A 22500-nucleotide genomic window follows, 5' to 3' on the forward strand; every position below is an offset into this window, starting at 1 on the left:
TTTTAAAGATTATAATTTATTCTGATTTATTTTATTCGAACCAAATCGATTTTGTAAAAATTCTTTAGATATTTATGTCCATAAATTGATGATCAAATTAGGTGTACCACAATATTATTAACTCAATTTCAATACTATAATTTCACAATGTAAGTCCAACTTCACTAGTTTTGTCATGTCAATCAAATTGGATATATATATATATATATATATATATATATATATATATATATATATATATATATATATATATATATATATATAATGCTATCCATTATGTCCTAAATATGATCCTTTTCGACATAAAAATATAATAAAAATCAACTAAAAATAGGGAACGTTTTATGATAAAAATAAGAAAAGATGAGTTTTTTTGAGTAATTTATATTTTTATTAATAATTAATTTTGATGGTTGATTATAATTTGATTATTGGCTAAACCATATCTAACATTAATACTCTTTATAAAACTTTGAAAATGATAAGAATATTATATTATTTTAAGTTGACTAATTATAGATTAGATTATTTAATTAACTATCCTTAGCATTTCGATTATTATACTTTTAAAAGTTACGTTATGATCCCTATATTTATAAAAAAAATATATTTAACTTTATTTATCTTTGTATTGTCGACTAATGAAAATATCATAAGGTTTATCACTGAGTATATATGATATTTCTATCAAAAAAATCGATAACGTGAGAAAAAACGAGATTAAATATTTTACTTTCATAAAAACCTAAATGTAACTTTATAGATATAAAAATTAAAATACTAAAAATAACTAATTATAAGAGATAATATATAATTCGTTCGTACTTTTGATACTTAATATAAACTAAAATATAAAGATATAATTAATTTAGATATAAATGATTAATTCTATTTACTTTACTTTTATATTTCTAATTATTAAATAAATATAAGAAGATGTAAATGATGGCATAAGAATTTATTTATATCATGAAGATTCTGTGTTCATTTACCAGAAGAAAAGACACAGTGGTGTGTTTGAACTGGCTGACCCAAAGAACATGACCAACATCACCATCATATTACAAGAAGCTCGCAAGCTGTCCTGCATTCTTTCTTCTCCTTTCCTTACCCGAGGAACATGCAAGATGAAAGTGTGGCGTCCAATAGTAAATTCCGTGTGTGTCTCTCTCCGAGGCGTGCCCACCACTGACGCTTGTCTCCCCCACCCTAAAACTCTCTCTGCCCTCCCTTTTGGTTTGTAGTGTTAATAAACCCCTTCCACCTGTTGCTCCCCCACGAAGCCATCAAGCACAACCTCAACATGGCTCTCTCTCCTCCTTCTCTCCTCCTCTTCTCTCTCCTCTCTCTGCTGTTGCTCCAATCCTCCGCGGTCATCCCCCGGATGCTCTTCCTGGTGCCGCAGCAGCCCCTCGTGCTCACCTACCACAAGGGCGCGCTGCTCAAGGGCAACTACACCGTCAACCTCCTCTTCTACGGCAGCTTCACCCCCGTACAGCGCGCCGTCGTCGTCGACTTCGTCCGCTCCCTCTCCGCCCCCGCCACCTCCGTCGAGTCCTGGTGGGGAACCACCGGCCTGTACGGCCCCGGTGGCCCCACCCGGCTGTCACTCGGCCGCGTGCTCCTGGACCAGGGCTGCTCCCTCGGCAAGTCCCTCACCGACTCCGACCTCCTCGCGCTGGCCTCCCGCCCGCCCCACCGTGGCGCCATCACCGCCGTGCTCACCGCCCCGGACGTTCTCGTCGACGGCTTCTGCATGAGCCGGTGCGGCTTCCACGACGCCGGCCGCGCTGGGCGGCGCGGCAAGGTCCGGTACGCGTACCTGTGGGTGGGCAACCCGGCGACGCAGTGCCCGGGGAATTGCGCGTGGCCCTTCGCCCAGCCCACCTACGGCCCGCAGACGCCGCCGCTGGTGCCGCCCAACGGCGACGTCGGCATCGACGGCCTCGTCATCAACCTGGCGACGCTGCTGGCGGGCACGGTCACCAATCCCTACGGCGACGGCTACTTCCAGGGTCCGCCCACGCTGCCGATGGAGGCGGCGACGGCCTGCACCGGGATCTTCGGCGGTGGCGCGTTCCCGGGCTTCCCTGGGAACCTGCTCGTGGACCCCGCTTCGGGGGCCAGCTACAACGCGAAGGGATTGGCAGGGAGAAAGTACCTGCTTCCCGCCATGTGGGACCCCAGGACGAGGCAGTGTAAGCTCAGCGCGTAAAGGTTAAACCAAAGAGCTAAAATTATGTCCCAAAATAATAATAATAATAATATTATTATTATCAGTCTGTATTTTTACTTTGGATTTTTAGTGACGGTGTTATCATCTCTGTTTTGGGTTCAAATTACATAAATGTATCTGTTGGCTAATGTTGAGTTTAAATTCATCACATCTAAAATAAAAAAAAAATAGAGATGGATAATTTTGACTAGATATGATTATAACATAATTTTCAGAAATAATCTCAATTAAAACTCATATAAATAGGATTAATTATCTATTACTTCCTATAATTAAATATAAATTTTTAATATTTATATTTTTAAAATTTATATTGAGATATCCATGCTTTGAAGTGAAACATTTAATCTCGATTTTTCTTACATCGTTGACTCGATCTTTATAATATACACTCTATCTTTATGATATTTTTAGTTTATCATTGAACATATATAATATTTTTATCAATAAAATTGATGACATTAAGAAAAAATAGGTTAAATATTTTATTTTTATAAATATAAAAAAATTAATATAATTTTTAAAGATATAAGGATCGAAAAGACTAAAGAAAGTCAATTATAAAAAAAATTATATATTATTAGCCCATTGATAATATATAATAATTAAATAAATACTTACATAGATTGATTGTTCAAGTAGAAGCATATTGAGGAATTGAAAATTTCCGTGAGTGAAGAGAGAGAAAGAGAGAGAGGGAGAGAGAGTGTGTGTGTGTGTTTTGAGATTTAAATAAGAATGGGCCAAAAGTGTGACATTGAGTGGGATGAGAACGAGGTTTTGTCTGACATGAGACAGCCGTTAGATTGAATGGGCACAGTGGTACACTTATATTGATGCTCCATTCTTTTCACGTTTGTTTCCCCATCACAGTCCTTGAGATTAGCACAACATTCCGACCACGTCTTGGATGCATTGCTTTACAGATTCATCTCGGTATGTGAAGATTAAAATCTCTCGGTGTAGAGAAGCAAAATGAAAAGCATATATTTTTAATGATATAGTATCAAAATAATGTATATTTTGAGGATGGTGTTTCATTTTGAATGGAAATGAAGGATAAGAAATGTTAAGAAAAGAAAATTCATTCATAAGATAGAAAGAAGATGTGATGATAGCAACGATTACACTACTCGATCTTCCAAAGTCTTTCTTCTTCTAGCTTTCATGATATCATGGTGGCAACAATTATATGATAGTGGTCTAAAGCCAACATCTTGACTTGTAATCATCACATGGAAGGCGGCGTGTTCTTGTGATTGATCGTAAGCAAAGAAAGTTGTTGCTATAAAATTAATTCATAGGATAATAAGGTGCACCATTTGACTTCTATTTGCTTCCTATAATTTGTTTTGTTGAAACATAGGCGATCGAAGATGATTGTGAGATTTGATCTAAAAAAAATTAGATAGATAGAGGTTTATAGATAATTTTAATTGAATTATCTCAAACCTCGAGAGCTTAAAGCTTTTTTTTACTTTGGTTCTCCCATGCATAACATAATTATTAGCTTTAACATTTATTTCATTTCATGTGCAAACTAAAGTAAAAAGGGTTTGTGACAAATCAAATGAAGAAAAAGAAATTGTATGGTTTGAAACTTATCAGTTGCTTTGATACCATAATAAAGATTTTTTTAATGACGATGAAATAGTTTATTAACTTTAATCGATTCAAGATTAATTTTTGGTACAACAATAATATTGCGAGAATAGTTTTTTACGTATTTAAAGAAGAGAATATATATAATCTTTTTCATGGAGTCAAATTCTTGCGGTCCCAAGCTTATCATATCACATTGGTCCTAATAAGATTGGATAATAAATGAGCCACGTAGATGGATGTGATATTTCAAGTATAAGATGTCAATGATTTTATCAAAATGTTATAATATTTATCATGTCACCTTCATGCATATTATTGTACAAGTAATAAATCTCATTAAATAGAGTAATGAAAATTTCTTCTTAATCTAAAATTAAAAAATAAAATCTATCTATCTATCTATCATCAGACCTTTATGGATTTTCCCAGCACTCGGTCTAGATTGATTACATACTAATGAATCATAATACACTATAAACATACTTATTAAGATTTAGTTTGAATGATTCATCATACTATGGAATATAGTGATGGTTGTTGGTGTTCTAAACAATACGCAAAAGCCATGCACTGTGTCGTTGTACTGTCTGATAGAGAGGCCAAAGGGACTTTTCCTGACACCGGCTTTCTTGGTACGAGCCATTTATGGATGTGAGCCTGACAAAAGCTGGACGTGGATGGTGACATCTCTCTCTCTCTTCAAATTTGAAATCCACCCTGCACTTCTCCTTGGAAGTCATGGGTAAATTTTGACATCAATGGTTCTTTGTGTTTTCGATAATTATATTTGTATGAAAATAAAGCATAAAAACTGTAATATACTGTATAAAATGTAAAAATATAATTTTTATATCAAGATGGAAATCAAATATATAGATCTTTGTTTAACGATGTATACTTTTGATGCTTTTCAGAAGATAATTAGGAGAAAACTATAATCCCGAAACGGAGAGACGTGCGTGTAAGCATCTTTTTAACGCATCTTCAATCCATAGAGACTATTTATAGATAAGAGCAAAAGATCTATGATAAAATATTATGAGATTTCTTCCCATAAAAATTATCTCTTAAGAAATTGAACTTCTATTCTATTGGTTAAAATATTTCAATGGAACCCAATTAATTATATTAAACATCTTATCTAATTATAAAGGGTCATAAAATCTAACAAAAATCTCTAAAAATTTAGATATTTATCACCCATATCATAGCTAAGATGAATTAGTAATGTTTTAGAGAAATAGATAAGAGTCAAAGTACATAGATATTATTTTTGAATACACTAAACATTTAATAGTATTTATTTCACCTGCAATCAATCTCATTTGAGTCTCTTTTTAATTCTTTAAGCATTTCAACAAATTCTATTCAGATTATTAATTTTATTTTATATTTTATTTTCTTCTTCTCATAATTAGTGATAGAATTGATTGATTGATTGATTCGTACTAAGAGGTCGAATATTTAAGATGGTGAATATTTCTTTATAATGATTTCCTTCAAGATAAGTTTCTAATATCATGACTATCATCTATGAAACTAGTATTAGCAGCATGCAAATCGATGATCATTCTAATGCCCAAACCAATCTGAGGTCTTACGTGAAGATCAAGAATAAAGTATTGATTGAATCTTACCTGAGATTATTGAACTGTGAGGAAATATTTTATAAATAAGATAGATTTATTTGAGACAATATTTTCCTCTTTCACTTATGTTGACAAAGACAGATTTCACTACTTGTGTTCTACGTTTGCCCTTCATTGCATTTCGAGAAATTCTATTCCTATCAAAGTCTAGTGTGTACTTTTTGAAAGCTCAACCACTGTAACTTTATAAAAAATCGATTAAAGAGTACCTCGAATACTTTTGATTGATGATTAAAGTAGATGCATCAAAGGTTAGAGATGCCTAACGCTTGAGATGTAGGTTATAATCGTCGAGTTTCCAAGACATACATTGCATATCGTAACATATTGTATTATATTCAATGATAAGTTCTCGCACATAGACGTTGGTATTCCATGATAACTAACTCTATATAAATATTTGGGATATGCAAAAATTTTAGGATTGATAAAAGAAAAAAAAAGATATATGTAGAATCAAGATGATTCGATTTATATTAATGGTGTGACGAAATATAGAGAAAATATCTAAAAAGAATAATTTATCAAGGATGAAAGATTCTATGTAATCGTCCCCCATACCCATTTTATTCTTTAAAATGTTGAATACAAATTGAAAAGAGATGTCCCTCCAATTTCTTCAGAAATGTTAAGAATTAGATTTCATTTCCTAAGAATGAATATGAATAGAAACATAGGGAACAAAATTTTCTTTATGGAAAACAATATATTGTTTGTCTGCCAAATCCAATGGGCTTAAGGCCCAATATTTAGTCCTCGCATCCCCCATTGGAAGAAGCCCACTGACTCAGTCCCCCATTCACGCCCAAAGGGCAAAAGAATGGCCGACTCCGCCGCGAGCCGTCACTTCCTCGGCTTCCGCTCCGTCCGTGGCCGCCGCCGAGATCTTCGACCCCGTCCCCTCCACCCTCTCCGGCCTCCTCTCCCTCGCTGACTCTTTCGCTCTCGCCGACGAGGCTGGGGCCTTTGTCCTCGACCTCCTCCTCCTAGTTCGATGAGATCGTCCACCTTCTCCTTGACTACTTCGCTAACGCCTCACTTGACTACGGCACCGCGGTCACACGTCGTATTGGGGGTGGGGGGGTGTTGTGTGGCGCGGTTCGATGGCCACCACTTCCTCTTTTCCTTCGACTAGCTCGGATAGACCCAGAAGCAGGGCATTCTTGATAACTTCTCCGGTTAGTATATGTGCCAGCCCTTCACTGCTTTTGTGGAGAAGGTGATCGCGGAGCGCTCGGCCATGCTTGATGGCACCAGTGGGATGCCGAAGATGTACGAGACTGCAGGTGCAGCATTTCCTCTTCGGTTCGGATCGCTCACCAACTGGTATATACGATCTCATGGTCTATTAGAATGTGAAGTTTCTTTCATTTCACTTATAACCTTTGGTTAAATTGTTGTATATATAGATTTCTATTACTGTCTCAATAATGCATTGCCTGATGTTCCACATTCTGATTCACGATTTTGAGAATGAAAGGATCTATTGAATGATGCTTTTTTGTTATGAAGGCAAAAGTAAACTAGAATATAGAAAATGTAAATGACATGCAAAAAAAAAAAAAAACACAAAAGGAAGACTATATGATTCTTTTAAAATGCTGTACAATTAGTTTAAAACTATCCACGGGACTAAATACATAATATCCTCCGTAATTAGCTACCTTTAGCATCTCGGTCCTTACATTTTCAAAAGTGATATTGGGATCCTTATATTTACAAAAGTGAAATATTTAATCCCGTTTCTCCTCGTGTGGTCGACTCTGCTGATGAAAATACCGCACGTACTCAGTGGTAAACCGAAGTGAGATAGAGTCAGCACATGCTTAATGGTAAACCCTGCGATCTTTTCGTCAGTAAAGTCGACCGCGTGAGGAGAAACATGGTTAAATAATTCACTTTCATAAGTATAGAGACCTCAATGTTACTTTTGAAAGTATAGGGATTGGGATGTTAAGGGTAACTAATTACAGGGGGCTAATCTGTAAATAGCTCCTCCCCACGAAGATCGTCATGTATTATGAAAAAAGTAAAGCATTAGGACTTAAGACACATTCATGCCTATTACTTGAAGGAATGTGAGGCTATGCTCTCAAATGCAGTGCCTTACATTTACTAGAACTTTGTCGGCCCTATGGCAATTTAATTGTAACCATTTTTAACTAATATGTTAAGAATACAAGTTCCCTATATGCACACAGCTAGAACAAGTTATCTTGCTGGAAGACTACAAACTACATTTGTGATCAAGTGTAATGATGTAAATTTTGCATAACTTACATAGTCAATGTTGAGTTCTTCACATTAGGACATAATTTATTATACGTCTATTGAAAACTTAGGAAATAGTGAAATTGTTTGTACTTAATATTGACATGTATACATGTGTAAATTTAATTATATTTTCCTAAGTGTGAAAATGGTTTTACTTAAGTTTTCATACACAAATGGATCTATATCAATCTTATTATGTATTTCCTAATCATGCCCTAAGTGCCCAATAGTCCACCTTTGCTTTCGAGTCCTATGAAAAAAAAAAAAGTGTGTTTGTTAGGAACATATTTGATCCATGTTGCTTCTGTATCCACTTGAAATCCAGTTTGAATCCCTAACCATTATGCAATTTAACACAGTTGGATTCCTATTGATAATTTTATGCACAAAGAAGGCTGAATTTCTAATGGTCTTATGGTTTAACATCCTCTGTTTTTACTCCCACTTTTTGCATTCAAGATGAAAAGTGAATACAATATAGTTTATCAAAATCGTAATTGTTTAGAGTAGCGTAGAGCATGTGCTTTATTTCATAGGTAAACCTAAGTCCAATGTGACACTAAAAGAAACAATGTGACCCAAAGTTTCTATTCATATATTGATATTAGGATAATAGGATTGATTAAGCGAAGACTCTCAAGCAAGGATTTTAAGTATGAACTGAGATACATTGGATTGAAAACTAACGCATTTAGTGTATTATCGAGTATTATTGATGGGGTTTTCATCATAAGTTAATGGTTAAAGTTAGCTTATTATGAGGTGAAGGATTTATTAATTAAATTGTGAAAGTGAAAAAGTAGTAGCATCGAATTTGTGCAAACACAAGGTATAATAGATGTGAAACTGGCAAACTTTGACACTTTGATCCAACATTTTCCCCACCACACCTGTGTTGACTCATAATGGATTCTAGTATATTTGTTAGGTGATTGAGAATCCTTTGAACTCAGTCTGAATCAGCCAATACCGAGTTGGACTCTGTCAATTCTACTTGATTCTGGTCAACACCATTTTTGGCGAATAAAAAAAGAAGAATGTTAAGAGGAGAGGATAAAAAATTGTACCAGTCACTGCCACACCACTGTTGCTGCTATTATTCTGTAGCCATCAAGTAGCAACAATGTTGTTATTGTAGTCACTGCTGGCCCTACTGAAGAAAGAGACCAGTGTCTGAGAGAGATTGGGGTAAGATTTAACCATATAGGAATCGACCGTATCTCATTGTATTCCAATCCAATGAATCATGAAATTCAAGTCCCTTGAAACAGGAACCCTCCAATTGTACTTTTAATTAAATTCTTAAAATAGATGTTAGTTAAGGTTCAAACAAATTAAAAAAATAATTTCATCCAAAAATATTTATGTACTCTGGAAACTGAAAGGATTGTTATGTATATCTATATAATTAGGGAATACTTTAATGTTTTATTCCAAGAGTATCATTTAAATTTGTTAATATGTTTTAACATTAATGTAGTTTTAAATTTTTAAATAACTAATTTATCAACTAATTTAAAAATAGTATGCTCATTTTTTTACTATTTAATATTTCTGAATATTTTTTTGGAAATCATATCTAGTTGCTCATGGACCTATTTAATGGCAATGAAATGAAATACTCCAGAGTTCGAAGATATAAAAGCATAGAATACCCAATTTAACCAATACAACCCCAAAACTAAAATCTAGAACTCAACTACTCAAATTAGATGCATTTGAACTTGCGATATCCTTGGTCCGAAATTGGATCCACAGAAGAGGCTTGATAATAAAGTTTTCTTGGATGCACGCTTATGCTTGGTGCTTTGAATGGATGGTGAATTTTAGACAATTCATCATGTCGAGAACTATCTTGGGGGTAAGTAACTCTAGTTATATGAACTATAAGTTTCTTGATAATGTTTGTTTTTTTGCAAGTAAGATTTATCTCTTCTGTTGTACAGATGTCTCAATCAATTGTTATCTTTTAGGTATTTGTAGTGACAGGAAACATTAAATGGGACTAAATACATCTGGGCATTTAATTTTGATGATTTATACATCAACATGATTTCAGATTAAGTATGGAGTACATGTATCAGTAAACTAGAGTATAACAATCTAGAAGAGGTTCTTTACTATAATGCATAATTGGTTTTCAAGTGGTTCAAACTTCAAAGTCCTTCATGTTACTATGATGACAAATATGTTTGTATGAAAGACAAGTTAGCTGCCAAGATCTTCAAATTGTATACATTTTATTTTGAAACTGTTATTGCATTGTGTAAGATAGATGAATGCTTGAGGTTTAGGGTGCGTTTGGAAACACATTTAAAACGTGCATTGAGGGCCTAATGCACATTTCAAATGTGATTTGGTGTTTGTAAGTTTTTTTCAAATTGCATTTGGCTTGGATGCTTCATTACAAATGTTCAAATGCTGATGCTATCTCAGGGTAGCATTAGCATTTCGGCATTTGCAGAATGCTAATGTAATTTTTCAAATTCCCAAAGTATCCTATGATATTATCTAAAATCACAAAATTACCTACTTGATTTAGTGAGAAACTAACATGATTTGTCTTCGATAATGTGAAATTTTATTTATTTATTTTTAAGGATTATTTTATATTTATTTATATGATTATATTATTTATTTATTATGTATCTAAGTCATATAAAATTTCTTATAAGATTACATACATTCATTTATTTATTTTCTTTATTTACTTATTAATTTTTTGTCACATAATATTCAATGGACTTTTGAAATACAACTTTACCAAACAACACTCACGTCAATACACATTTAAATTTAAAATGAAGTTTTTATCTATTATTTACTAAACACTTAGAGTATTCCATAACTGCATATTCACTCGAGTCCCATTCTCCAAATGCACATTAAAAATGCAACTGTATTCCCAAACGCAAGCTTAGTACTTTCTTGCCCAGACTTGTCTACCTTGCAGAGAGGTTCACACAAACTATGATTTGTCTATTTGAATAGAAAGAGTCATAAAAGATTCAGCTAAGAATTTGATTTAATAAATAGTTATAATAATTCTAGATCTTAACTCAATGTGTAAAATTGCTTATGGCCTAGTTTGTACTCCTTCTAGGCTAATGTGCTCGAGAGTCATCAAGTTGTTTGCAATAAACACAAGGTGCTATTAACTAAAGTATGGGATTGGCTTAGGTTTGGCATGAATTTATATCATACTTGAACCAATTTAAGATGTATTAGTACCCGGTCAATAATGACTACATAGACCATCTTTTGGTACATTTTCTTACATGGACCTGTTAGCAGCAATTTATGCCAAGATTTGCAATTGTTGTAAAGCGTTTTTTTTCTACTGGATCATGCAATTAGTTTATCATATACCTGAAGATAATATAATCTCCTTGTTGAAGTAATGTAGTTATTTTTTTGTCGACACAAAGGTTTTCTAGTGCCAATGAAAGATTTTCTTGTTCTGGTATTATTATTCATGGAAAGAATTTTTTTGCTATACATATGAAGGAATTTGAAATCTTGTGTACCTTCTCCTGAGATGTCACTTTCGCTGGTACTAGAAAACCTGTCCCTGTTATAAAATGGACAAAGGAGTGAGAAAATTGTCACTTTACCTGTTAATTGAAATAACTACATGGGTCTTCTACATTTTGTATCAGAGTTTAAAAGGTTTGGCCCACCTCATAGAAAGATTGCAAAAACTTATTCCTCTATTCAGATTTCCTTATTAGATGATGACAACCCAATCTAGCATGTTAATTGCTAAGAGCCTACCATTATGGTGTTACTGATAGTTAATTATTTAATGTTATCTTAACTAAGTAATGTGAGGAATCCACATCTTAAATGTACATTAGCTAGATTTAATGTTGTACAGTTTTAATCTGTTTTCCTAGACTTGACTTTACCTTCTGTTGTAAATGGATCTGGTTTTCTTGTTCATGAGCACGGTGCCATTGCTACTCTGATCTGTGAAGGGTTTTATTCAACCAACTCAGGTGTTTATTCATCTAACTCCTCTTCATCATTCCCGTAATGTACAGGCTGATGTTCAAAAATGTTCTTTTGGGTTTTCAAGCATTTAGCAGCCAAGTAAATTGGTTCGAATGCTGGCATGATGGTTTCATATAACTGGTTGCTTTGAAGTATTAAATCAAGCAACCGATAATCTGGTTGCCTTCCTTCGTAGGTAGATCTTTTCCCCCTCCCTTTTGGTTGGGTTGCATATGAATAAGAATACATGCATGTCTGTGCATGTAAAATATCATATTGACGTTGGTCTCTCCTTTCATTCCTTACCACTTCAGCAATGTTCTTCTTCGACCTCAGAACCTTATGATTTATTTGGACTGCCACAGGGAGGGAATGCGAAATTTGAATTGGGTGTTTTGGGAACTTGCTCGCATCTGCAGACCAACTCCAAGTTGTGTCTGCAAAGTCTGTCTGGCTTGTAACAAGCAAAATCAAGCTCCTGCATGTGCCCGAGATCAACTCACAGCACTTAGATTTGTCTTTTCTCGATCTTGGTCGGTGTTGCCAGATGGATTTGGATTTTTATATTCAGAGCAGAACATGTCAAAACCTCGGTGGCGTTTGATGCAACCATCTTGGAGTAATTAATAATGGGGTTCTTGTCTTTTTGAATCCACCGGCATGGATCAGATCACCAGTTCAGATTCTAAGGATGCTCCACTTGGTTTCCTGTGACTCTCTTCGGGCTTTGGCATGTATAGTAACATCAAGTCTCAGTTCAGTTAATGTGTTGGGCATCATCACTATACTATTTGGTGACTCGACCACAGCATCCTGACAGTGCCACAAGGGTGGGTCAGTACGCAGTTGAGTCCATGGCTTCTCGGATTGGCTTGTCCAGTCCAGTGAATGCTGGCTGCTTCTACTGCTCCACCTGCCAGTCTTGGGAAGGTGAGCAGCAATCAATGCTGTGGAGCTCAATTTATGGGCATGAGCTTCGCTTGAACTGAGCCATAAGCCATATGGTAATTTTCACTTGCTCAGAGTCATGCACTCGGAGACACCTGGGACATCATTTTTGTTTATTTTCTTTTGATGTAGGTAGGTCCTTCCTCAGTTACCATTTCTGAGGTCATATTACGAATGCTGGATAAGCCTGTGACAGGTACAGTGAAGAAGGTGCTTCTGTGTGTGTGTCAGCAGCGGTCCATTCATCAGGCTAATTATGAGACGGCTTCATCAACCTGCACCAGTCGAACGTCTCTTGGCATCCATAAGAAGGTATCAATTTTTCATTGGTTTTCGGTTCTTTGATCCATCATCATCACCTCAATCGGTGAGTTTGCACGTATTCATGACAAACATAATCTTTTTGTGGTCGACAGGGTGGTTAAGTGACATCGAATCGGACGTCGTCAGGTTTGGATAATCTTGTGTGCTTGAAGGCTTACCAAGGGAAATACTGTGTGGCTCTAGGATTGCAGAGCTTGGGTTTGGTGACTGCCTTGTACGACTAAGGCTTCACATGCTACGTGCAAAAGCTGTTCAAAAAGGAAAAGAAAATGAGAAAAATAAGTTAGACATTCCCAAAAGAAAGGTGCATAAAAACTTCCGTATGATGTGATCTGACACAAGTCATTGCCAACTTCATGTTTGAGGATGACAACCTCTTTAATGCCCCCCAACCAACCTTCTTGCTTCCGGTGACCCAAGACCAGGCCGTGGCTTACCGTGGAGGGGGACAACCTTAGAAGCACACCGTGGAGAGTAGATTTTGGTTTTTCATTTGTTAGATTAAGAGCAAATTTTTAAGATAATTATTAGGTCAGGACGGAGTATTGTTTTTTTTTTTGGCTGTTAAGAAGAAACATATAATAAAAAATATGATAAAAAGATATATATATATATATATATATATATATATATATATTTTTTTTATGAACAATTGAGTGTAGTTCTAATAGATAATAATAATATAAGAAAGTCCATTAATGTTATAATCAGAAAAGATAAAATAATTTATATTAATAAAAATTATAAAAAAAAAAAATTAAATTATCTTAATTATTTTTTTTTTCTGATAGTTAGTTGATCTCAAATAGTTAAAAACATTGTAGATTGTTATTATTGTTCCATTTGTTTTTAATGTGATAGCTGAATGGAGTTAGATCTTTTTTTGGATATTAATCTATCAGGTTTGAGAAATCATCATTTTAATCCCATCTTGAATTAATTTTAGCACTTTGGTAAGTAATTATTGTTTGTGTTCTGGTAACAATGAAACTTGTACATTACATACCGTAATCATTCTTAGGACAGTAACAAGTTGAGTCTTTTACTTGCATGTATGCAATTAGACCAAGGAATAGATTTTGGGACGCAACAACAAGTAGCTTGGGAATTGAGTTTTTAAGCAAGTGCTTGTTACCCCTCAGATGGTAAGAGATTCTTTTTTGGTACGAGCTATAAGAGTTAATGAATTAAGTAAGGATAGACAATTGGGAGCAGAATAAGATCATTAGAATGTGATGGATGGTTTTGGGAGTACATTTTGGTACTTAAATAAGTTCTAAGCGACATTAAACATCTTTTCCAAGTGGATATTTAGATTTATAATTATAGACAGGATTCGGATTCCTACCTGACATTACTTAAAACCTCATCTATCTCTTAGTCCAAGTGGATCTTTCAAGGATTATAATACAGGGTATGGTTGAGTGATGGCAGATCAAATCACAACGTGATTACCAAAGAAAGAATGACTACGATCTAATATGTTCGTGTCTTCATAATAGGAATGTAAACGTATATCTAGAGTTTTATGAAGTGACGTCTGCATATGGATGGAAGGTGATGTTATCCTCCAAATTTGGTCAACGAGTTAGAAAACTCCATCCGGAAACCAAAACAGAAACTCTAATTTCTTCCTATTTGATTTGATATATTTTTAAAGATGTCGATTAACTTAATTATTTAGTCGATAAAGATTTTAATATTTTATCGGATGGAATATTGCTTTTATTATTTAATTTTTTTTGAAAAAAATAGATAATAAAAAAAAAATATGATCACACCAAAATGTGTCGATTGGTGTTTGAAATGATGACATTTTGATCAAATTAAGATGATAATGACAGGACGGATGTGAAATCGTTTTTCAACGTCTCCTAAAGACATCGATTAATTTAACCCAACAAATATGATAACCTCCACGTGGCTTTCATTCGACGAGATTCTCAAAGAAGAAGATCAATAAAAAAAAAGGAAATAAAATAATAAATAATAATTAGTTCCTGTAATTTCGAGCTTACTTTTTCCATCCTCTGTAGCTTTTTGCCAATTGCTACATTTCCTGTCTCTTCTTGGGTTCAGTGAGACCTTTTTTTCGTGTTTCCTCTCTCTCTCTCTCTCTCTCTCTCTCTCTCTGTTGTCTCTGCTCTTTTACTTCTCTTACACGCAGAGGCTGATTGCATCAAGAAAATACCTTTATTTTTCTGTTGTTTAATGATGATGGGTATCTCTTCGTTCCTCTCTCATCTTCTTATGTTGATCGAAGCGGAAGGCTTTCCAGTATATTTTTTGTGAATGATGTGTATGACCCTCTAGGGATTTTGTTTCTTGTAATCTGTTGCATTACTAAAGATAGCCTTTGTCTTTCTTAATGTTTGGATTTGGGCAGCTTCTCCGCTTGGGCTGGAAGTAGCACCCGCGCGTGAGTCTCGATTTCTCGATCTTTGTCTTGCTGGGTCTGATGCGAGTGATTCAAGGCGCAATCTTTTTTGCTCTTCTTTCTTTTGGCCATCGAAGACTGAGCACTCAAGGCGCAATCTTTCTTCTTGTTTTTGTTGTTGTTTAGGATGAATCAATCTTCGTCGTCGTGATGTTGTGTTGTCGGGTGACGAGAGATTAGCTTTCCCTGTTGCTGTTTCAATTTTCACTCTTGAGGTTGGGGTTTTTCTTCCTTTATTCCATTTGTTGGTCGCAAAAGCGGGCGTTTTGCGTTGTTTCAGCTGGGAATGAAGAGTTTTTTGTCGCCTTTTTGGGCGAAATCTCCTCAATTTGTGCCGCAGATTTGTTCTTCTGTATTTACAAGTAATTTTCGGTAATCTTCGACCTCCGAGGTACTCAATTCCTTTATTTTCTGCGGATCTAGTTAATTGATCTCTGCATTTGCCGCCTTTGGATTCGGTTCCTGTGAGAAGAAGTTTCCGATCTCTGGTTCTTGATTCTGTTTCCTGCATCTGATTCATTCTCATTCGCCATGCTTGGTGTTCTAATTCTCGATCTCATTTGCCAGATTTCGATTCGCTTGTTGCGGACAGTGCTCTGGGATTCTATTTTCCGGAGCCCATTTTCTCCATTTGACCCATTCTTTTGGACAGGGATGTAGGGTAATCCACTCTGCTCGGACGACATGGCGGAGGGCAGTGAAGTCAGGGCCTGGGAGGAGCTCATCCCTGACGCCCTGAGCCTCATCTTCCGCAACCTCTCTCTTCAGGAGATCCTCACGGTCATTCCCAGGGTGTGCAAATCTTGGGAGCGGGTGGTGTCGGGGCCCTACTGCTGGCAGGAGATCGACATCGAGGAATGGAGCCTGCGGTGCAAGCCGGAGCATCTGGACCAGATGCTCCACATGCTCATTGCTCGAAGCTGTGGCTCGTTCCGCAGGCTCAGCGTCTCAGGGCTCCACACTGAATCCATGTTCTCCTTCATTGCAGACCAGTACGTCCATCTCCTCCCATATAAGCATCCTTCATGCTTAACTAGCTCTAGGTTTTGTCATCCAATTTATGATTCACTCATCAACTCAAAACTTTGGAAGACCGTCGCTGTGAATTCACATTTAAGTCTAGAATTGCAATTTTTTCACTGTTGTTATTGTGTCTACATCACTTAATGAAGGAGTATGAGCAGCCATCTATCATCATCACAACCAAAATTTTCTGCACTGTTGATAGTTAGATTCACATGAATGAGATGACTGGTGTTGAAATTGGTTGTGGTTCAAAAATCAGCAGAGGTCCTATCTAGATGTGCTTACTTTGGATTTTTCTCTATAGCTTCATATTGGAGTAACAGGAAGAGTATCTGTCACAGTTATGGGTAGCTTACGTCCACATGAATTGTTCTTATCATATTTAAGTTTGATATGTTATTTGGAACATCACTTTCTTGCATGTTAGGATTTTAGGTTTCTAATATCTGTTACTTACCTCACTATAAACTTCGTCGTAAGATGGCACTGTTATGAGTCTTGTGACATATGAAATATTCTGTGTTCATAGCTATACTCTTGAGTTAGAAGTGACCTAACAGTCAGGAGAAACGTTTGAGGTCATACATATCTTTAGGATTTTGAAGGCCAAACCTGTAATTCGCTAGTCTCTGTGAATTTAAATTGGCATCTGTATTCTCTGTAGGTCTTGCATATGCTGGTTTACTCTAAATTTGGATTTAATGTTGAAATAAACTGGTAGTAGAAATGGATTATACATGAACAATAGTTCAAGGTATTGCAAGGATAGATAATCTATTATCATTATTGTTTGATGGCTGTAATTAATCTTATTGAGTTTCTTATTTGCTTTTTGATTTTCCTAGTGCCGGTTCCCTTCGGCGGTTGGAGCTTCCAAGAAGTGAAATAAGCGACTCCATTGCGGAAGTTATTGCCCCAAGACTATCAAATATAACTTTCTTAGACATTAGCTACTGCAGAAAGATAGGTGCCCGTGCGATTGAAGCATTCGGAAAGCACTGCAGATCCCTCATCGTTCTGCGGCGTAGGATGCATCCGCTAGAGGTCGCAAACAAGGTCTGCCAAGATGAAGAGGCATATGCTATTGCGGTATCGATGCCCAGGTTGCGCCACTTGGAGCTGGCCTACCTGCTCTTGACCACTCGAGCGGTACTTGATATCCTCTCAAGCTGCAAGGATCTTGAGTACTTGGACCTAAGGGGCTGTTGGGATGTGAAGCTAGATCAGAAGTATTTGAAGGAGCGGCATTCTGGTTTGAAAGTATTAGGACCAGACATTATAGACTGCTACGAGCAAAGTTGCTGGGATGGGTGCTCAGACTACTCGGATTCTTCTGTGTACACTTGGGACTTCATGGAAGACGGTGAAGATGTCTACGAGGGGTTAAGCGACGATGATAGCATATGGGAGGATGATCAAGGATTGGAGGGTTTTGAAGTAAGGTTCTACGGGGGTGGCTTTAGTGATGCAGTCACTGTGTTTGATTGGCCTCCATCTCCGTGAGTATCCTCGGTTGGCTTTTAAGGATCCTATACTATCGCCGTGCCGTGTCTGCTTCTACTACCATGCTTTGTTTTCTCAAGTCGACTGAAAACTGCTACATAATGAGAATAGAAAATCCATTGTATCTTTGCTTTGAATGTTGAAGGGGATGCATGTAGAGGTAAACTTGAGTGTTTACATGACTTTGTTAAGTCTCTTACTTTTTAACTCATAAGGAGTCATATAATAAGAAAGTAGCTGTATCCTTCCCTGCAAATATCTATGAATGTGATTCCCGCATATCGTGTCGGATGGAGGTTCTTCTCCACGAAACTTGTTTACGGCATATCCAAAGCATCTGTCCTTACCGGAGTATGCATCGGAGCAGGTTGACATCGAAGATTGTTGCTTGAAGAGTTCAGATCTTCATGTAGTTAGTTACATGAATTGAAGAATCTTGGGACTGTCTCTTGGCATCCTTGCTTTCCTCTATCGTCAATCTTTCAAGCTAACCATGTTTTGCGACTAAGATTATTGCACCCATGATGAGATCATCCAAATGGCAGGGGAATTAAACTGCAATCCTAAAAAGGACATGCTGTCTGGTGCTGAGATTTTTTGTGTGCCCCAAAAGTCTGATCTCCTAAAGATAGACATATAGTTGAGAGTAGTGGTGTTGGTTTCTTGCAAGAAAGGTGCCCTATCATGTCCTGCAACAGCTGCATGGCTCCACCAAAATTATTGCTTCACTCATGTCATATGTGCCTTGTGTGGTGGGATTTGATGGGCCTGATGGTATCATATTATGCAGGACAAGGCTGTGTGGCATTGCAACCACATGTATGCAGAGATCTAAAGACCAAAAAGTGCCTCATCTGTGACCATGTTGTGTTTGCAGTCTCTAATCCCAAGCTGTATAGTTTTAGCTGATAGCAAGTCTCAACTTTATGCAGTTTCGAATTCTAGTCTATTACGGATGAAAAATATTTATTATTTCACTCATTTTAGGGTGTTCATAAACTTACATTTCTAGCCTCGAGGGAGTCAAAAGAAGCTAAATTCACTGGCAGACATAGCTGAAGGTGGTGAGTTCCTGCAGGACATGATGTTTGATATGAAGTTTGATAGGGTTGGACAAGAACAATGCCCGAAGAAAGGATTTGTGACCTTTTGACATAAAGTCTGAGACAAAGAAACAAGAAGCATTTGGGATTTAGCAATTGCTCTGCCACTTCTCCTTCTCTTTCCTCACAAGCCAAAGCACAGTGCACCAAAAGTGGTTCCAACTTTTTGCAGCGTCCGAGACACAAGAAAACCAAATGAAACTATTATTATTATTATTATTATTATTATTATTATTATTGTTATTGTTATTCATCGAATGAACACTATCCATCCTCGGGTGTCCAGTCAATACGCATAGGGACAAAAAATACGATGGGCGCCACGCAACCGGAAATGACTTGGCATGGGGCCCACGATGGCGTGGAAGAATCTTTGTGGGGCCCAGTAGAGAAAGAGGGCGGCAGTGCTTTGGGCCCTCACGGAAGAAGGACACGACGACGACCGACTGACTAAAAGGGCACGACAAGTCGGCGTAAGATCGACGGTAAGGATGGCTCGAGTGTTTCTTTTGGGTTAACGACGACAATTCGAGGAATAGGTGTGTGTCGTCGATGTAAGATGATGAGAGGGAGGGAGGCATAGGAGACGGCGTAAAGGATTTGTGTTTCGTATGGTATGGGTGCGTGCATATATCGGTATGATCATAATTAGTAATTTGCACCGAGAGACGTTTAACTTGCACACGCAAAGGATCACTCATGGTTCTCAAAGATGGAATGACCGAGTTGCGCAGGTGACGTGAAACAACACACACACACACAAAAGAAAGGAAGATAATTATGAGTTACTAACTCTAAATATAAAAATTTGATAAGGTTTTAAAAATAAAAATACTTCATCAATCTTTCTTCTTTATATATCGAATTCCTTAATGACCTATTTAACGAGTCATAATTTATTAAAAGTCAAGTATAAATTATAATACATATTAAATTCATCATGCATTATATTTTGATGATGTTAAATTATCATAATTTTCATAATTGAGTTTGAAACCTATTGTCTTGAAACGTGAGACCATTCAATTTTCACTATGTATTGCATTATTCTTCTCAGGTGAGCCATCCACGAGTTATCGTCGTTATTGTTATGGTAAATTGATAAATCTTAAATGTTAAATGTAAAATGAGTATGAATATTAGGAGAAGGTTCAATCTTGTAAGCATTGTTTTTTTTTTAAGAACTTTGAAAGTTTTCTTCTCTTCCAATTTATCTGTAAGTTCTTGCTGAAAAATATTTTTTTAAAATATTCAAATAAGATGTTTTTCTTCAAAGTTCATTGCACGGACTATGCTTGTTGGCATTTTCTTTGTAAACTTAGTTATCATTTATGATTCTTCTTTACTTCTTCGTAATTTTTTATTATGGGAATAGCAAAATCATCTCCCTTTAAACTTGATAAAGTTGATTTATGTATTTTAGTAAAATATATTGAATCCTAAATTTTGATAATGAAATCAATTGATGAGTTTATGGACTAGTATGCTTTTGCGATAAGTGACGCAAGAAATACTTTGATCACGAACTCGAACCATCAAAGGGTAAATTATTGAAGTAGAACAATTGGATATTGTGTTAGGAAAAGTATCATATCGAAAATTAGACGTCGAGTCGAAGGATTGATTGACATGCCAAAGATTTGACTTCGTACTATAAGTTTGGGCATCATGCAAGAAAGATTGGGTATTGCGCCAAAAGATTATATGTCATGGGAAAGTTGACATGTCAATAGATTAAGCGATATTTCAAAGAAAAAGACGATGTGCTGAAGGTTTGAATGAAATGCCAGAAGATCGAACGATATGTCAGAATGATATACAACATATTGAAAGCTTCATAATTGTGCCAGATATGTAGTTGGATTATTAAAATCTTGATCAAGAACTTTTTAGGTCAAATTGAGTTGGTATTGGGCCAAAACCATGCCAACTTATCAAGAAATATATTAGGCTTAAATTAGGGCCAAATTAGGCCTATTAGAAGGCCAAATTGATGACCTAAAGTAGGCATGAGTGGTAGTACTACTTGAGTCAATCGAAAAGTACTATTTATGCTTTTTCGATGATAGTACCGCCTAGGCCAGTGGTAGGATCATCCGGTGCCGATGGTAGTACCATTAATACCTCAAAATTTTAAAATTTTAAAATTTTAACTCGATTCTTAAAGCTTTTTAGTGTTTATAAATATATCACTCATACTTGCTTGATGAATCACAAATTCTTAAGTACAAAAGTGTTGTAAACTCTCTCTAAGAGTGTGAAGGTTTTTCCTAAACATGTTAAAAGAAAAAAAGTTATAATAAGGGTAGTTAACATTTGCTCTTTAGAAAGAAGATCGGTAGTGAAAGTTGATGACCTCAAGGGAAAAAAAATCAGGAGTGGACGTAAGTAGGGAAGACCGAACTACTATAAATCAATTTGCATCCCTTCTCTTGCCTTTGCTTTGTTATTACTTATTGATTTACTTCACTCGCTACCCTTTCTTGCACTTTTGGTTAAACACATTTCTAATATAGAATTATCGATCTAACCTTAAAATAGGTTAAAATTACTATAGCACTAATTCACCCTCCACTTAGTGCCATTACGATCATAGCAAAATCTAGATAATTCAGTGAGATACGATCATAAATAATCTCAAATGGTTTCTTGCATGTAAAACGATCAACCACGTAGTTATAAGCAAATTCAGCATGAGGTAGCATTAGATCTCAATATTTTGGTCTTTAACAACAAATTATCATAGTATATTACCCAAGGTTCTATTAATAATATAAGTTTGTCCATCTGTTCAAATTTCTTTAATAAACTTCTTCAAAATTTAGTATCTCTATATATAATGTAATAGATTTAGGAATTGCATGAAGTTGGACCACTTTATTGAAATAAAATAAAGGTTAGCAATATAATAAGCATCAATGGTCCTTTTATAAGGAATAAAATATATAATTTTGGAAAATCGATCAACGATAACAAAAATAGAATCTATACCTCTTTGAGTTTTTGGTAGACCAATCATGAAATCTATACTGGTATCTTCCTAGTGAGCATTAAGAATCGGTAAAGAAGTATGAATTTGTCATTTTAAAGTTTGACATATTCTACATATTTTCACATAATATCTCGGTAGATTGTTGGTCAAAAATATTTCGCTTTGATGAGAAATATTATTTTATCTCTCCTAAAATGATCTCCTAATCCACTAGAGTATAATTCTTGAATAATATGCTTTCTTAGAAAATATCTAGGAATACAAAGTTGAGTTCAACAAAAGAGAAAACCATCTTCAATAACATAATCTTCTTAATAACTTTTTATGTATAACTTTTATATTTCTTCAAAATCTTCATCATTAGAGTAAGTATTTTTATTTCATTAAATCTTTTTAGTAAACCTTTTTAG

General features: G+C 35.8%; 2 protein-coding genes and 1 long non-coding RNA gene across 17 annotated transcripts; all 3 read left to right on the forward strand.

Moving 5' to 3' along the window:
• The first annotated feature begins 1251 nt into the window (after positions 1-1251).
• LOC135675074 (protein PHOSPHATE-INDUCED 1 homolog) lies at positions 1252-2324 on the forward strand. The gene has a single exon (XM_065185341.1). It carries the CDS (start codon positions 1304-1306, stop codon positions 2213-2215), a length of 912 nt encoding a protein of 303 aa, XP_065041413.1. The 5' UTR covers positions 1252-1303; the 3' UTR covers positions 2216-2324.
• Positions 2325-6289: 3965 nt separating this feature from the next.
• On the forward strand, positions 6290-13615 carry LOC103974318 (uncharacterized). Of its 2 annotated transcripts, XR_010513544.1 has the most exons (5): positions 6290-6816; positions 11808-11953; positions 12123-12761; positions 12838-13017; positions 13122-13615. It is a non-coding gene; the product is annotated as an uncharacterized LOC103974318 (long non-coding RNA). The 2 variants fall into 2 exon arrangements; XR_010513545.1 differs by lacking the exon at positions 11808-11953 and having other exon boundaries at positions 13122-13614.
• Positions 13616-15090: 1475 nt separating this feature from the next.
• On the forward strand, positions 15091-18251 carry LOC135582075 (F-box protein FBW2-like). Of its 14 annotated transcripts, none has more exons than XM_065183761.1 (5): positions 15100-15250; positions 15416-15448; positions 15593-15857; positions 16119-16458; positions 17338-18251. In XM_065183761.1, the coding sequence occupies exons 4-5, from the start codon at positions 16151-16153 to the stop codon at positions 17993-17995; spliced, it is 966 nt and encodes a 321-aa protein (XP_065039833.1). In that variant the 5' UTR covers positions 15100-15250; positions 15416-15448; positions 15593-15857; positions 16119-16150; the 3' UTR covers positions 17996-18251. The 14 variants fall into 14 exon arrangements, with proteins under 14 accessions (XP_065039838.1, XP_065039833.1, XP_065039842.1 ...); XM_065183759.1 differs by having other exon boundaries at positions 15101-15250; positions 15593-15681; XM_065183764.1 differs by lacking the exon at positions 15100-15250 and adding an exon at positions 15311-15328.
• The last annotated feature ends 4249 nt before the right edge of the window (positions 18252-22500 follow it).

This window comes from Musa acuminata, chromosome BXJ1-5, assembly GCF_036884655.1.
Source record: "Musa acuminata AAA Group cultivar baxijiao chromosome BXJ1-5, Cavendish_Baxijiao_AAA, whole genome shotgun sequence".
Classification (NCBI taxonomy): Eukaryota; Viridiplantae; Streptophyta; class Magnoliopsida; order Zingiberales; family Musaceae; genus Musa; species Musa acuminata.

Coding starts and splice junctions, on each gene's coding strand:
- LOC135675074 (XM_065185341.1), top strand. CDS start 1,304: ATGGCTCTCTCTCCTCCTTCTCTCCTCCTCTTCTCTCTCCTCTCTCTG.
- LOC135582075 (XM_065183766.1), top strand. CDS start 16,151: ATGGCGGAGGGCAGTGAAGTCAGGGCCTGGGAGGAGCTCATCCCTGAC. Junction 16,459..17,337: donor TTCTCCTTCATTGCAGACCA/GTACGTCCATCT, acceptor TGATTTTCCTAG/TGCCGGTTCCCTTCGGCGGT.